This window comes from Saccopteryx bilineata, chromosome 10 (assembly GCF_036850765.1).
Source record: "Saccopteryx bilineata isolate mSacBil1 chromosome 10, mSacBil1_pri_phased_curated, whole genome shotgun sequence".
Taxonomy (NCBI): Eukaryota; Metazoa; Chordata; class Mammalia; order Chiroptera; family Emballonuridae; genus Saccopteryx; species Saccopteryx bilineata.
Genome location: NC_089499.1, coordinates 23,086,668 through 23,099,707, shown reverse-complemented (window position 1 = coordinate 23,099,707; position 13,040 = coordinate 23,086,668). Strand labels below are relative to the sequence as shown.

Here is a 13,040-nt window from a genome sequence, read left to right as displayed (position 1 = left end):
TGAGCATATCAACAATATTTTATTACTATCTTGGCAGGTGATGGAACCTGTTTTTTATTTAGGATTTTTAAACAAAATAAAGGATTTTTTATTCTAAAAGATAGCTAGCACATATTTCAAGGTCATTTTTTTAGAATTCATTCTTTTTATTTGTAGATGTCTTAGGCTGATCCTCACTGTATTTCCTCATAAAACACTGGACAAATAGATCCTAAATCTGCTCTCTTCTGTGGCTGACAAAGAAAACATGCATTTTTCTTTCATCTTATAAATGGACGTTCCATACTTCCGTAACTGAATATATGAAAAACCTTTGGCCGTGGCCTCTGAAAGCTTTGTCATGAATGATTCACTCTGTCTACCTACTCCCGATAAGCAGTCCATCTGCTAACCCCCAACAAAGAAATCTCATATTCAGTGTGATATCAGGGGTACAAAGAAGCTTCCTTCACCCAGCGAATCTTTACGAGGCCAATATCTGCATCTCAAAATTAGTGATCTCTTCTTTTCTGTTAAACACTGGAGATTCCTGGGAAATTGATAAGGAGGAAATGAGACGGAGGGATTAAAACATGGAGAACCTATGGCCAGAGTATGTTTGATAATGACTGTCCGGTGGACAATGAGCTAAAAATCAATAGCATGATCTAATACCGAATCCAAGGCTATACGTGAAGCATCTTTATAGTATTTTCCCTAAAATCAGAGTGTGGCATAAAACAAGTATAGGAGAAATAAAGAAGAAAAGATTCCCAAGAGCAAGAGAGGAGATTTTGGGGGGGGGGTATTTTTCTGAAGTTAGAAGCAGGGAGGCAGTCAGACAGACTCCCACATGTGCCCGACCAGGATCCAACCAGCATGCCCACCAAGGGGTGATGTTCTTCCATCTGGGGCATTACTCCATTGCAGCCAGAGCCACTCTAGTGCCTGAGGCGAAGGCCATGGAGCCATCCTCAGTGCCCGGGCCAACTTTGCTCCAATGAAGCCTTGGCTGCAGGAGGGGAAGAGAGAGATAGAGAGAAAGGAGAGGGGGAAGGGTGGAGAAGCAGATGGGCGCTTCTCCTGTGTGCCCTGGCCAGGAATCAAACCCAGAACTTCCACACACCAGGCTGACGCTCTACCGCAAGAGAGGAGAAATATTTTAAGCCATATTTTATTACAACTGCTCTTTGTTGTCTGTAAGAAACATGACAAGAAACTTGTGTTCTTTGCTATTTTGTTTTGTTAACATTCTTGTTTGCCATAATTGGTTATTATCTCTACTAACCTTACTAAAAACCAAGGTTTGTTTGTTTGTTTGTTTGTTTGTTTCAAAAAAAGCAATTGTCCGATACCTGACTCCTAGATTTCTGGGTAAAAGTTAAGGAATGAGGGTTCATTTTTACTACCACTTTACCTGTGCTAAGTTGCTCATTTCCCTCCTCCTGTAGGCAAGGGGCTAAGGGGCCCATCTCAACTTCTCTTCTCTTCCTCAAGTCTCTGAACTGCAAGGCAGGTGGCTTCTATTTTCTATAGAAGCTTCTTCCTTGAAAATTTCCATATTCCCAATTCCCAACACTGCTAAAATTAATCTTAACAATCTGAACATTTATAAAAAGAATCCCCTTTTCTCTCTTTAAGTATAATAACTACATATTTTTCAAAACAAAGAAACAAAGCATCTTATTCAGATCCAAACTTATTGTGTCCCGCTTAGGAATTAACCACTATCAGCGGAGTCCAGGTATGCCAGTTCTATACAGAGAGAATAAATCAATTTAGCAAAAAAACCCGGTGTGGCTGAGTGAAATGAGACCTTGACCTTGTGAGACTATTTTCTTTGTATTTTAGTTTCCTTTCTCATGCAACAGAGAATGACCTGTACGTACTTTGTGTTATAAGGAAAGCCGAATGAAACACAATTTCTAAATATAAGGCCCAGAATACCATATTTACTGAAGTAATTTATATTCCTTCCCTTTTCTCAGATGTTGGCAGCTTAAATGGGAGAAAAGGCAAGAGAAAAACAGAAAAAAATAAAATGAGAATTGTACTTGGCTTTATTTACCGCATTTAGAAATTGTCACCTTAATCTACTGCACCAAAACTGAAAAGTTCAGTGGTTTGAAATTGATAACTACAGAGATATCTTAAAAAGTTTCCTCTCCTTTCTCAAATTTATAAAAAGTATAAGCTGACCAGCTTTGTGAATGAGTTCACTCTCTGAATGAGAACACGGGTCATTCCCAAGAGAAAGGTCCAAGAATTCCATACAGTTATTTCAAATTTAGTACAACAATAAGAAATAACAGAAGGGACTGAGGGCCTAAACAAAAATGGGAATTCACAATGCTAAAATAAAACAAAGGAAACGATTGAGGCAAGCAAACAAAAACGTATTTAGTACACGACAGCCACTTCTCGCTAATGGTTTCTTTCTCTTCTACTTTTGTGGAGAGTTTGTCTGGGTTGGCAGGAGATTTTGTTTTCAACTTTTATTTCCCTAAGATCTCTTAAGATCGTGAATAAGACAAGATGTCTGTTCTCACCATTTCTATTCAAACTTGCACTGGACCTTCATAAGATTAAGACAAGCTGAATGCAGCACTACAAAATAACTAACATGTTTATTTCCTTTGCCTCTGAGATGGTGATTTGGCTTCCACATTTGCTCACTGTCTAAATCCTCTGACGTCCCTACTCTTTCCTTTCCCTGGTCACCCTCATCACTGGTATCTCTTTTCTTCTTCACTTTTGACCTGTCACCATTTTATCAGCCAGACTCACTTCCAAGCAAGTTCTGTCATAATGTCTACAAGGGAGGAAAACACGGGTCAATTTGTATAACGCTTCGGGGGTACACAGAACGCAGCCGTAATCACACCAGGGCCCAAGGAAAGTGTCGACGCTCACCCAGGTCCTCCAGCCTTTCCCTCCAGCACTGTAGCACTGAGAGGTCCTGCTCTGCCCATGGCTTTCTGCATAGTTCCTGGGGACTTTCTATACGCACCTGATGAGGGTTCCTACAAGCCCCGTGAGGAAAGTGACACAAGTCATCTACTCCTGACAAGTGAGTGCTGGGATTCTACACAAGGGACAGGTAAGATGGTAAACACACACGTCCCTGTACACACGTCCCTCTTCCCCTTCCTTCCCTCCCACCCTCCAGTGTCATTCTGCAGAATGAAAAAAAAAAAAAGCACTTCCATTAAGTGACTGTCAGGCTGAGATGTACCCGATGGTTTTACAATATGCCAAGAGGAAAATTCCAGGTCTCCCAATATCTCAACATAAATTTCAACCCAAAGAAACCATAGCTCCCACTCTCCCCTAAGTATGCTGAGTCCATTCAGAATCGAACTGAGGGAAAATTTCATTATAACAATTCAAAACGACCTGGGTATGCACCAATGCTGAGGGCACAGAGAAATATGACCCTATCGCGTGGAAGAAATAAAGGCACTGCCTCCACACAATAGCAGTGGAGGTCTGTACGCCACTAGTGCCTGTCCTCGGGTGTGCTGGGTCAGCCCTGGAGTTACTCAGTGTGCCAGTTATCAATTGAATGCTCCCCAGCCCTAATGTACCCTTCAATAAACAAGGCAATTCCTTTAAGCATTTCTCCTTTAACGTGAGCAGAGTGCTAACCCTTTTCTGTAGAGGGGACCAGAAGGACCTTGCCACCTGCACCTGGAGGCAGAGGCTTCCTGACACTTCTGGCATGAGCCAATAGTAGGCAGTATGGACATGAAACTGTCCAGTGGAATCTGCCCAGACAGAGGCCCAGATCGCTGCCCCCCTGTAATCCCATAGCCTCAGGCTGCTGACCACCTTTCAGCAGCCCCTTGAACACAGAAACCAGAGTCCCTGCATCGCCTGCACCCCTGGAAGGCCTCAGGCTTGTGTGGTGCCTGGACTCACCCCCACTCCTCCCTCCCTGTGGCCCCAAACCCTGAAGGCCTTGTACCCTGCTGCTCCATGCCCTCGCCATGGGGTGCTGAGCCCTGCTCCCCACCTGTGCCGTGAGGTCTGCTGCCTGTTAGTCCAGCAGCTCCACCCCAGCGACGGCCTGCACCTCGCCTCTCCCTCTGCGGGCCGGCGGCTTGAACCACACCTTCCACAATGAGGTCTTCCAAGTCTGTCCTTCCTGTGTGTTCTCCCTCAGCCCAAAGATAGCACGCACCATTCCCTTATATCACAGCTTCTTTCTTACCATAGCTAACCACTCCTTATTAAACTTCCCCACGTAGCCCACTGTGTCATTCCTAGCTCCTGACTGGGTCCAGTCTGCTACCCTTCATCCTGAGAAGATTTCAAGATGAAATGCCAACTTGAGGTATTTCAACTAGACTTTTTTTTTAATATATCATATCACAGCTCTTGACTTCTAAAGCCACTTTAGGGGCTTGTGCTTATTTCTGACTGGTGACAGTGTTCTATTGCAGGGGTCCCCAAACTATGGCCCGCGGGCCACATGCGGCCCCCTGAGGCCATTTATCCGGCCCCCACCGCACTTCCAGAAGGGGCACCTCTTTCATTGGTGGTCAGTGAGAGGAGCACATTGACCATCTCATTAGCCAAAAGCAGGCCCATAGTTCCCATTGAAATACTGGTCAGTTTCTTGATTTAAATTTACTTGTTTGTTATTTTAAATATTGTATTTGTTCCCGTTTTGTTTTTTTACTTTAAAATAAGATATGTGCAGTGTGCATAGGGATTTGTTCATAGTTTTTTTTATAGTCTGGCCCTCCAACAGTCTGAGGGACAGTGAACTGGCCCCCTGTGTAAAAAGTTTGGGGACCCCTGTTCTATTGTGTTCACTGACTCTGACCACAAATTCTCACATCTAGAGGTAAAGGTACTTCTTGGCCCACCCCGTGGGTCTGGGCGGGGCTGACTTACTTTGACCAACAGAAGGTGGCGGGAGGGATGTTAAGTGAGGGCCATGGCTAGCAGCTTCAAGTTCTGCTTCAAATCCTGGAATGCTGCTCCAACTCAGTCATGTAGGCAGAGGGCTGCCCGGAGGGGAGCCGAGGGGCCCCGGCCGAGTCCACACCCACCGCCCGACCCGTGCGGCCACCCGGGACCTCCCGGCAGAGCCTGTATGCAGCTGAACACACGCAGTGACTGAGCCCGGGGAACCAGCACAGGAACTGCTGGCAGACCCACACACACTGTTGTTGTTTTAAGCAACTATATTTGGAAATAGTTTGTTCTGTAACAATAAATAGCCATCACATGGTCTCATTGGCAAATAATTTTCCTAATTTTTAAAATTATTCACAAATTGATTTGTGTTAAATACATGAAGACATAGCCCACCATCCTGCTCAGAAAACCATGTTGAAGGAAGACCTCTGATCATTCTGAACTCCCTCTCACACCTCCTTCCAATCGGAAGTGTGGAATATAATATACATAAAGACACGGCTATCAAATATTTAAATAAAAAAAACTAGACAAATAAACAAACATGGAGGAAGAAACCCATTGTTTACAGACCCACACTTGTAAGAACGAAGACTCTAACAAGGTAAGGAAAGGACATAGAGAAACTGACAAAAAGTGATTTGGAAAGACCAGTCAATAGAGCAGCAAGGGCTTCCATGGACAAATCAATCAGCAGACAGCTCCCTTTCTGTTGTTTGTACTGCTGGGGAATCCACAACTAGACTCAGACGACTCCACAACCACGCGGCATTATGCATCTATATTCAGACTTTCAATCTCGGCTAAGCCAAGCGTTTAACGCCAGGGACAAACAAAGTAAAAACTAGCCATACCCTAACTATAATATATATACTACATAAGGTGTTCTTTTTTCCCATCCATACACTTCCTGTGCTGTCAATAAATTCAAAGACAGTATAATATCAAAATTATATGAGACCATAAATGTTATTAACTTGGGACTATTTTTTTATCTTTTCTAGAAATTCTATAACTATATGTTTGTTTATTTATTTATCTTTATTTATTTATTTATTTTGACAGAGACAGAGAGAGTCAGAGAGAGGGACATATAGGGACAGAAGACAGGAAAGGAGAGAGATGAGAAGTATTAATTCTACATTGCGGCACCTTAGTTGTTCATTGATTGCTTTCTCATAGGTGCTTTGACTGGGGGGCTACAGCAAAGCAAGTGATCCCTTGCTCAAGCCAGTGACCTTGGGCTCAAGCCAGTGACCATGGGGTTATGTCTATGATCCCACACTCAAGCCAGTGACCTCAGGGTTTCAAACTTGGGTCTTCTATGTCCCAGTCTGATATTTTATCCATTGTGCTACCACCTGGTAATGCATATAATTTTTTTATTTTTAATTCATAAAGTGTCTCTGGACATTATTGTCTGCTATGATTATTAGCATTATTATTTTTTCAGCTAATAATAATACAATCAGTGGTTTGATAAAGCAGCATCAAGTCTCTGGAAGAGGAAAAGGAAATAAATGAACCCACCACATTGCTGCTTCTTGTGGCAATTACCTTAACAGTATAACGATTCCAGAATACTAATTTTAAAAGTATTGAATGATGATAAAACTGAAAATTAGGAAATGTTTTAAACAATATTTTTATTGGAATAAAAGTACAACTTGGCAAATAATAAATGTATGATAAAGGCTACCTGAAATGTATGCGTTCTACAGAACAAATCAGAATGTCCCTGAAGCAGACTTCAACCATAGTGCAACATTTCCATTTTAATTCTTGACACGTCAGTCTAGTCTACCGATGATTTCCTAACCAAGCAGCAGGTGCCATAGCAGAGTGGTTAGCAACACACACTCCCGGAGTCAGGCTGTCTGAGTTTGAATAGAAACTAAGCATTCTCCTAGCAACAAACAGTTAACTATGAGAAGTGATGGGTGTGTGAATCACCCTGATCTTAGTAATCATCTCACAAAATCTATGTCCATCAAATCATTATATGGTACCTTTTAAATATATACAATTAGGCCTGACCTGTGGTGGCACAGTGGATAAAGCGTCGACCTGAAAATGCTGAGGTCGCCAGTTCAAAACCCTGGGCTTGCCTGGTCAAGGCACATATGGGAGTTGATGCTTCCAGCTCCTCCCCCCTTCTCTCTCTCTCTCTCTCTCTCTCTCTCTCTCTCTCTGTCTCTCCCTCTCCTCTCTAAAATGAATAAATTAAAAAAATTAAATATATACAATTATATTTGTCAATTTTTCCCAATTACTCCTCAATAAAGATTAAAAAAAAACATTTCAGACAAAAAGAAACAGAATGACTTCACTTTAAAGTTCAAAATATTTATTAGGATTCTGTGTGTCTGCTACTCTAGGCAAGGAGATTCTACTGACCTTCTGCTCAGGCACGGTCAGTGCAGCGCCCACACACCATTCACCCAGCAGCTGAGACACGGGGTAAAATAAAGAACACCCTGAGGCCCATCCTATAAGAGTTGATAAAGAGAACCTTCTTCCATTAAATAAGTTAGTATCCAAGGAAGCAAAGACAAAACAAAATAATAAAGGAACAGCAAACTCATCCAACTCTAGGGGCCCTGGAGGGCGCGGACACGCATCTCAGGCACATACTAATAGGCTCAGAGAAGCTCCAAACAATCCCACAAAAATTACAGAATTTGGAGGGGAATAACCGGAAATTGGCTAAAGGGGAAATTCAAGAAAAGGCATGCAAGTGTGATAATCATATCAGGGATTAAGAAAGATACACCTGTTTTACTTTTTTTCCAATTCACAAACTCAAGAGAAAATTCAAAAAGAACTGGACATGTCAAATGATTTATTAGGAAACATCTTAAATATGGAACAAATAGAATTTGAGAGATTATAACAGCTGACAGTATCAAGACCATGGCCAGTCACCTCCTGCTGACATACCAGGGAAAGTTCTTGGCATCACACTGTAAGCAATGGTCTATGACTCCCCATGGAGGGCTCTCTCCCAGCCCACCCAGGCAGGTCAGAAGTGCCCGGGAGGTCATACCCCAGATCACTCCCTCAGCCAAAGACAAGTCTTCCTACTCAGCACTGGAAAAAGACAACATTCCACCCTTTCACTGGGCATATGGGACAACCGTGACCCAGCTGTCCTATGTCCCAGATAGCAACCCATGAATATGATTATTAGCGTTCCCTGTACGAGCTACTTCCCTCCTCTGCCTCATTCCCCACCACTCTGCTAGTGTTTCCGGGGATCACTGCCCAAATAAATGATTTCACTGGAATCCTTGTCTTCTGGAATATGCCAAAGTAAGAAAACAACAGAATATAATTCAGGACTGAGTTCTTTTTAATCCATGTTCAGTTGAACACATCAAAAAGCAGTTAGAAAGATGGCTTGTGAGCCTGAGTCCACAGTAAAACCCATCACACAGGGGGGCATTTCTAACAACTAGGGGGCAGGGGAGGTTGAAGAAGGGAGTAAAAATAACTTTTAAATCCATTTAAAAGAACAAGGAGTGATGGCCACATAACGCAATCAATAGTTTAAATGCAACGGAGATGTTCATCTGAAACTTACGTATTCTTATTGATATATGTCACTCATTAAATTTAACTTCTAAATAAGTAAATAAACAAACAAAAGCTTGATACAAAGATGAATGGCAATAAAATATACTGTACAATTGTGATATATCTAAATGAAATAATAGATTAATTAAATTAGGAGGTTCACCTTTCCTAACTGTTTAGTTGATTTAAAAACCAAAGAAAAATGGCCTGACCTGTGGTGGTGCAGTGGATAAAGCATCGACCTGGAATGCTGAGGTTGCCTGTTCGAAACCCTGGGCTTGCCTAGCCAAGGCACATATGGGAGTTGATGCTTCCAGCTCCTCCCCCCTGTCTCTCTCTCCTCTCTCTCTCTCTCTCCCTGTCTCTCTCTCTCCTCTCTCTCTCCTATCTAAAATGAATAAATAAAGATAAAAATAAATAAAAAATAAATTAAAAAAAAAGTTAAAAAAAAACAAAGAAAAATGTAAATCCATCTTTGGGCTCATGAATCAAAATACATGTCATATTTTATACTTCTTCCTACATTCCAAACCCCCCCACACACACACACATGAAGTTATTATATTACCAATTCTAAAATTGGGGATAAATCTGCTTTCTAAGTAAGTAATAAAAGTAGTCCCCATAAGGGGCAGAGTTACTATAGAGAAACAATAGTTTGTTCTTGTTGTTGTTTTAAGCAACGTAAGGATGTATGATTCCACATAACTTCTTTTCCTAAAGTTGTCTTTCCTTTGCAAGCCAAGAAAAGAAATGAAACCCCAAACTAGTTAAGAATGCTGTTTGAAAGCCATGAAGTGATTGTCCTTACCAAGAATACAGGATTGTTCCGACAACAGATGTGAGTTTACTGTTTTCTTGTTTTTGCTTTGCCAGGCCAAAGTCAGCTACAATTCACAAAACAAAACATTGTTATTATTTTTCCAGAGTTAGCATCTTTCCTTAAATTTTGAGATTATGCACACTAGATTACACACATGTAATAGCAGATTAGCTATTACAGTTTACATCAGGAAGCTTTTCTCTTTTCTTAATCTTCTATCAGAATGCCCTGTGTACCAATCTTCCACATCTCTGCCAACCCTAACGAGTAGCATACACATAATATGCCATTAGACAATGTATTTTGACATGCGGTTGATCATTTTTTAAAAAAACTAGTCTTAGTAACTAAAACATAGGACAACGTACTAATTGAACTTGTGATAGACATTGCTTTTTAAGGAATCTTTTATAATTTCAAATTAATAGAATGAATCTAATATTTAGGCTCTCTCCAAAATGTAACTCTCCAATCCCGAGCCAAAGTGATCCTGGAAAAACCTAGAGCAGATACCACCACTTAGGAAGTTAGAGTCTTACAAAGAATTCTGATCAATACCAAGACGCAAGGCTAAAGTCCAAACAGACATATAAGGCCATACGTGATCTGGGTTTTCAGAAAGGTCTTATTACCATACTATCAAAAATGCACCCCCTTCTTCAATACCCTTCGACTGCATTTACTTAATTCTTTATTTGTATTTATTTTTATATTTTATTAATTGAATGTATTGGGATGACATTGGTCCAAAAACCATACAGGTGTCAAGTGTACGACTCAACGAAATACCATCTGCGCGCTGTATCGTGCACTCTCTGCCTAAGCACAGTCTCTTCCCCTCCCATTGCCTCTTTGCCCGCCCCCACCTACGCTCTCCACCCTTTCCCTCTGGCTAGCACCACACTGCTGTCTGTATCTATGCGTTATATATACATCCAAAATTGTGGCTAATCCCTGCACCTCTTCTCCAGTCCCCTCACCCACCTCCCCTCTAACAGCTGCCAGTCCGTTTCTGGTATCCCCGCCTCTGTTTCTATTTTGTTCAGCAGTTTATTTTGAGGTCACATAGTACTTCTCTTTCCCTGACTACTTAATTCACTTAGCATAATACTCTTCGGGTCCATCTATGCTGTTGCAAAAGATAAGATTTCCTTCCTTTTTTACAGCCACATAGTATTGCACTGTGTACATGCACCACAGCTTTTTTATCCACTCATCTACTGATGGGCACTTGGGCTGTTTCCAGATCTTGGCTGTTGTAAATAATATTGCAATGAACATAGGGATATATATATATATATATATATATATATATATATATATATATATATATATATATACACACACACACACACACACACACACACACACACATACATACACACACATATATACACACATATTTATTCTTTCAAATTAGTGTTTCTGAACTCTTAAGATATATTCCCAGAAGTGGGATCTCTGGGTCAAAAGGCAGTTACATTTTTAATTTTTTGAGGTAACTCCATACTGCTTTCCACCATGGCTGTACCAGTCTGCATTCCCACCAACAGTGCACGAGGGTTTTTTCTCCACACCCTCGCCAGCACTAGTTGTTTGTTGATTTATTGATCATAGCCATTCTGGCAGGGGTAAGGTGACATATCATTGTGGTTTTAATTTGCATCTCTTTTATGATTAGTGACATTGAATATTTTTTATGTCTTTTGGCCATCTGTATTACATTTACTAGATCTTCTATTACATTTACTTAATTCTTAATGTCTTTCGTTATCTTAAATTATTTTTATTTATGTAAAATTCATTTATATGTTTAGCATCTATCATTCTTAACTAGTACTCAAGACCCAAGAGAGCGGGGACTTTGTGTCATTTATCACTGCAGAATGACACTGTACATTGAGATATCTTCTGATAATACACAGGTGCGTATACATATTTATGTGTCTATTATCTACTTATCTATTTAACCCTCTCTCTCAATCTGTCTATTTATCCTTTCAATCCAGTGCTACTTCTGAAAAATTGGAAATATTACAGGGCTAAATTATATGACATGCTGTTAGAAACTATTTACAAGATAAATGACTTACCATAACCTTCTATTCCTCTATTCCATTAGTAGAAATAGTATAGTACTTATTAGTAGAAATAGTATAGTATTTTAAATTAGTATAAATAGTACAGGATTTTAACATTTTTAGGGGCTCACTATAATTTTAGCACACATATTGCAATCTAAAATAACAATTTAACTTTTAGTTCTAATGCAACACAGAAATTACCTGGTTTATAAAAACACCGTTAATTTTGAAAAGGAAATACTGAGGAGTGGTAGTCACAGTGATTCCACTCACTACAGTTAATTTAAATAAATTGCAGAAGCTCAGCCTGAGGTCTGCAAAAGCACAGGTGGTTGAGAAATATTCATAGAGAAAAGCTAATATTGTTTGGCCATTTGAAAGACTTTGATGGTAGCAATAATGTTTCTATTGCTCTTCCCTCATTTGTGATCATATCTGGAGCAGAGGAAAAGGTTTTATTTCAGGAACTGTGGTCATAAAAGCATTCGTGTGCTATAATGGAAATTCAAAAATGACAACAGAAAACATTTTGGTTTTCCCTGTGCATCTAGCACATTATGCAATAATAATAATAGGGTTAAAAAAAAAGATGCTCTCCTTTGATAGAACAGACGACACAGGAATTGTTAGCAACTGCAGTACGTTTTGCTGCAGCCTGCAGCGGGTCAACCTTCAGATAGAAAAGAGTGCGGCTCTGCTTGAGGTCCTGGGTTCTCACTCTCACATTTACTACCCGTGTGACGCTAGGGACATCACTCAGCTACTCCGTTTTTTCAAATGGCCAATAAGCCTTACCTGACCTTTTGCAGTGTCTGCTCCAGCAACCTGACAATAGATGAGAAGCATTTGGCAACACTGCACAGCTGTATGACCTTCCCTGTCCCTCTCCACAGGCGGCTTTCAGCCATTACATGTGTGTCAGCAACTCCCCAATTCCCAGCCAAGCCAGAAAGTCTCTGTCCGCAGCCCTAAGAAGCTCCTGCCCCTTCACACCCCAGCCAGACTCATCATTTACAGTCTCCTGAGACATCCTACACTGTAGATGGCATCTCAACTTCCTCATTTCCTGGGCTTAGAAATCTCTGCTTCTCTTCTCATGCTCCTATATTCACACTCTCACCACTCTTGTATCTGAACCTTCCTATTGACTCCGTAAGCATAATTTAAATATGCCAGAAGCCCTGGTCCTCCCTCTTTCTGCCACAACAAAAGCATTCCTCATCAAAAAGCTTTTACTTCTAATTCATTCTACTGAGTATTAACCGGTGGAACAATCTACCAACCTCTGTCTATCGCAGTGCCCCCACCCCTGCCGAGTACCAGAAGGTCTCTTGATGAAGTCTCAAGCGGCTCTAGCTGGTCTTCAAGAGTGCCCATTTACTCAATGACTCACTCATTTTTCCGACAAATATAAATGGTGTGCCAAAAGTAGGTTTACAATTATGAGTACACAAAACACAAAGTTTATTCCTGTATTATTACTTATTAATTATTGTATATTTTCCACACAAACAACTGTAAAACTACTCTTGCCCCACCCTGAACATCTATTATGTTCAAGATACTGGGTTAAGTGCTAAAGATAAGATGGTAACCAGGTTGGAAACCATCCATATTGACATCACCCTTAGGAACCAGCGGTAGAGATA

At 40.8% G+C, this 13,040-nt stretch overlaps 1 protein-coding gene across 4 annotated transcripts in view; it reads right to left on the bottom strand.

Moving 5' to 3' along the window:
• The window catches only part of NEK10 (NIMA related kinase 10), a 194,938-nt gene that overhangs the window by 88,886 nt on the left and 93,012 nt on the right, over positions 1-13,040 (bottom strand). For all 4 annotated transcript variants that reach the window (XM_066244946.1, XM_066244943.1, XM_066244944.1 and 1 more), the window contains exon 23: positions 9,296-9,371. In XM_066244946.1, the coding sequence (XP_066101043.1) occupies positions 9,296-9,371 (76 nt within the window). The remainder of the gene's footprint in view (positions 1-9,295; positions 9,372-13,040) is intronic.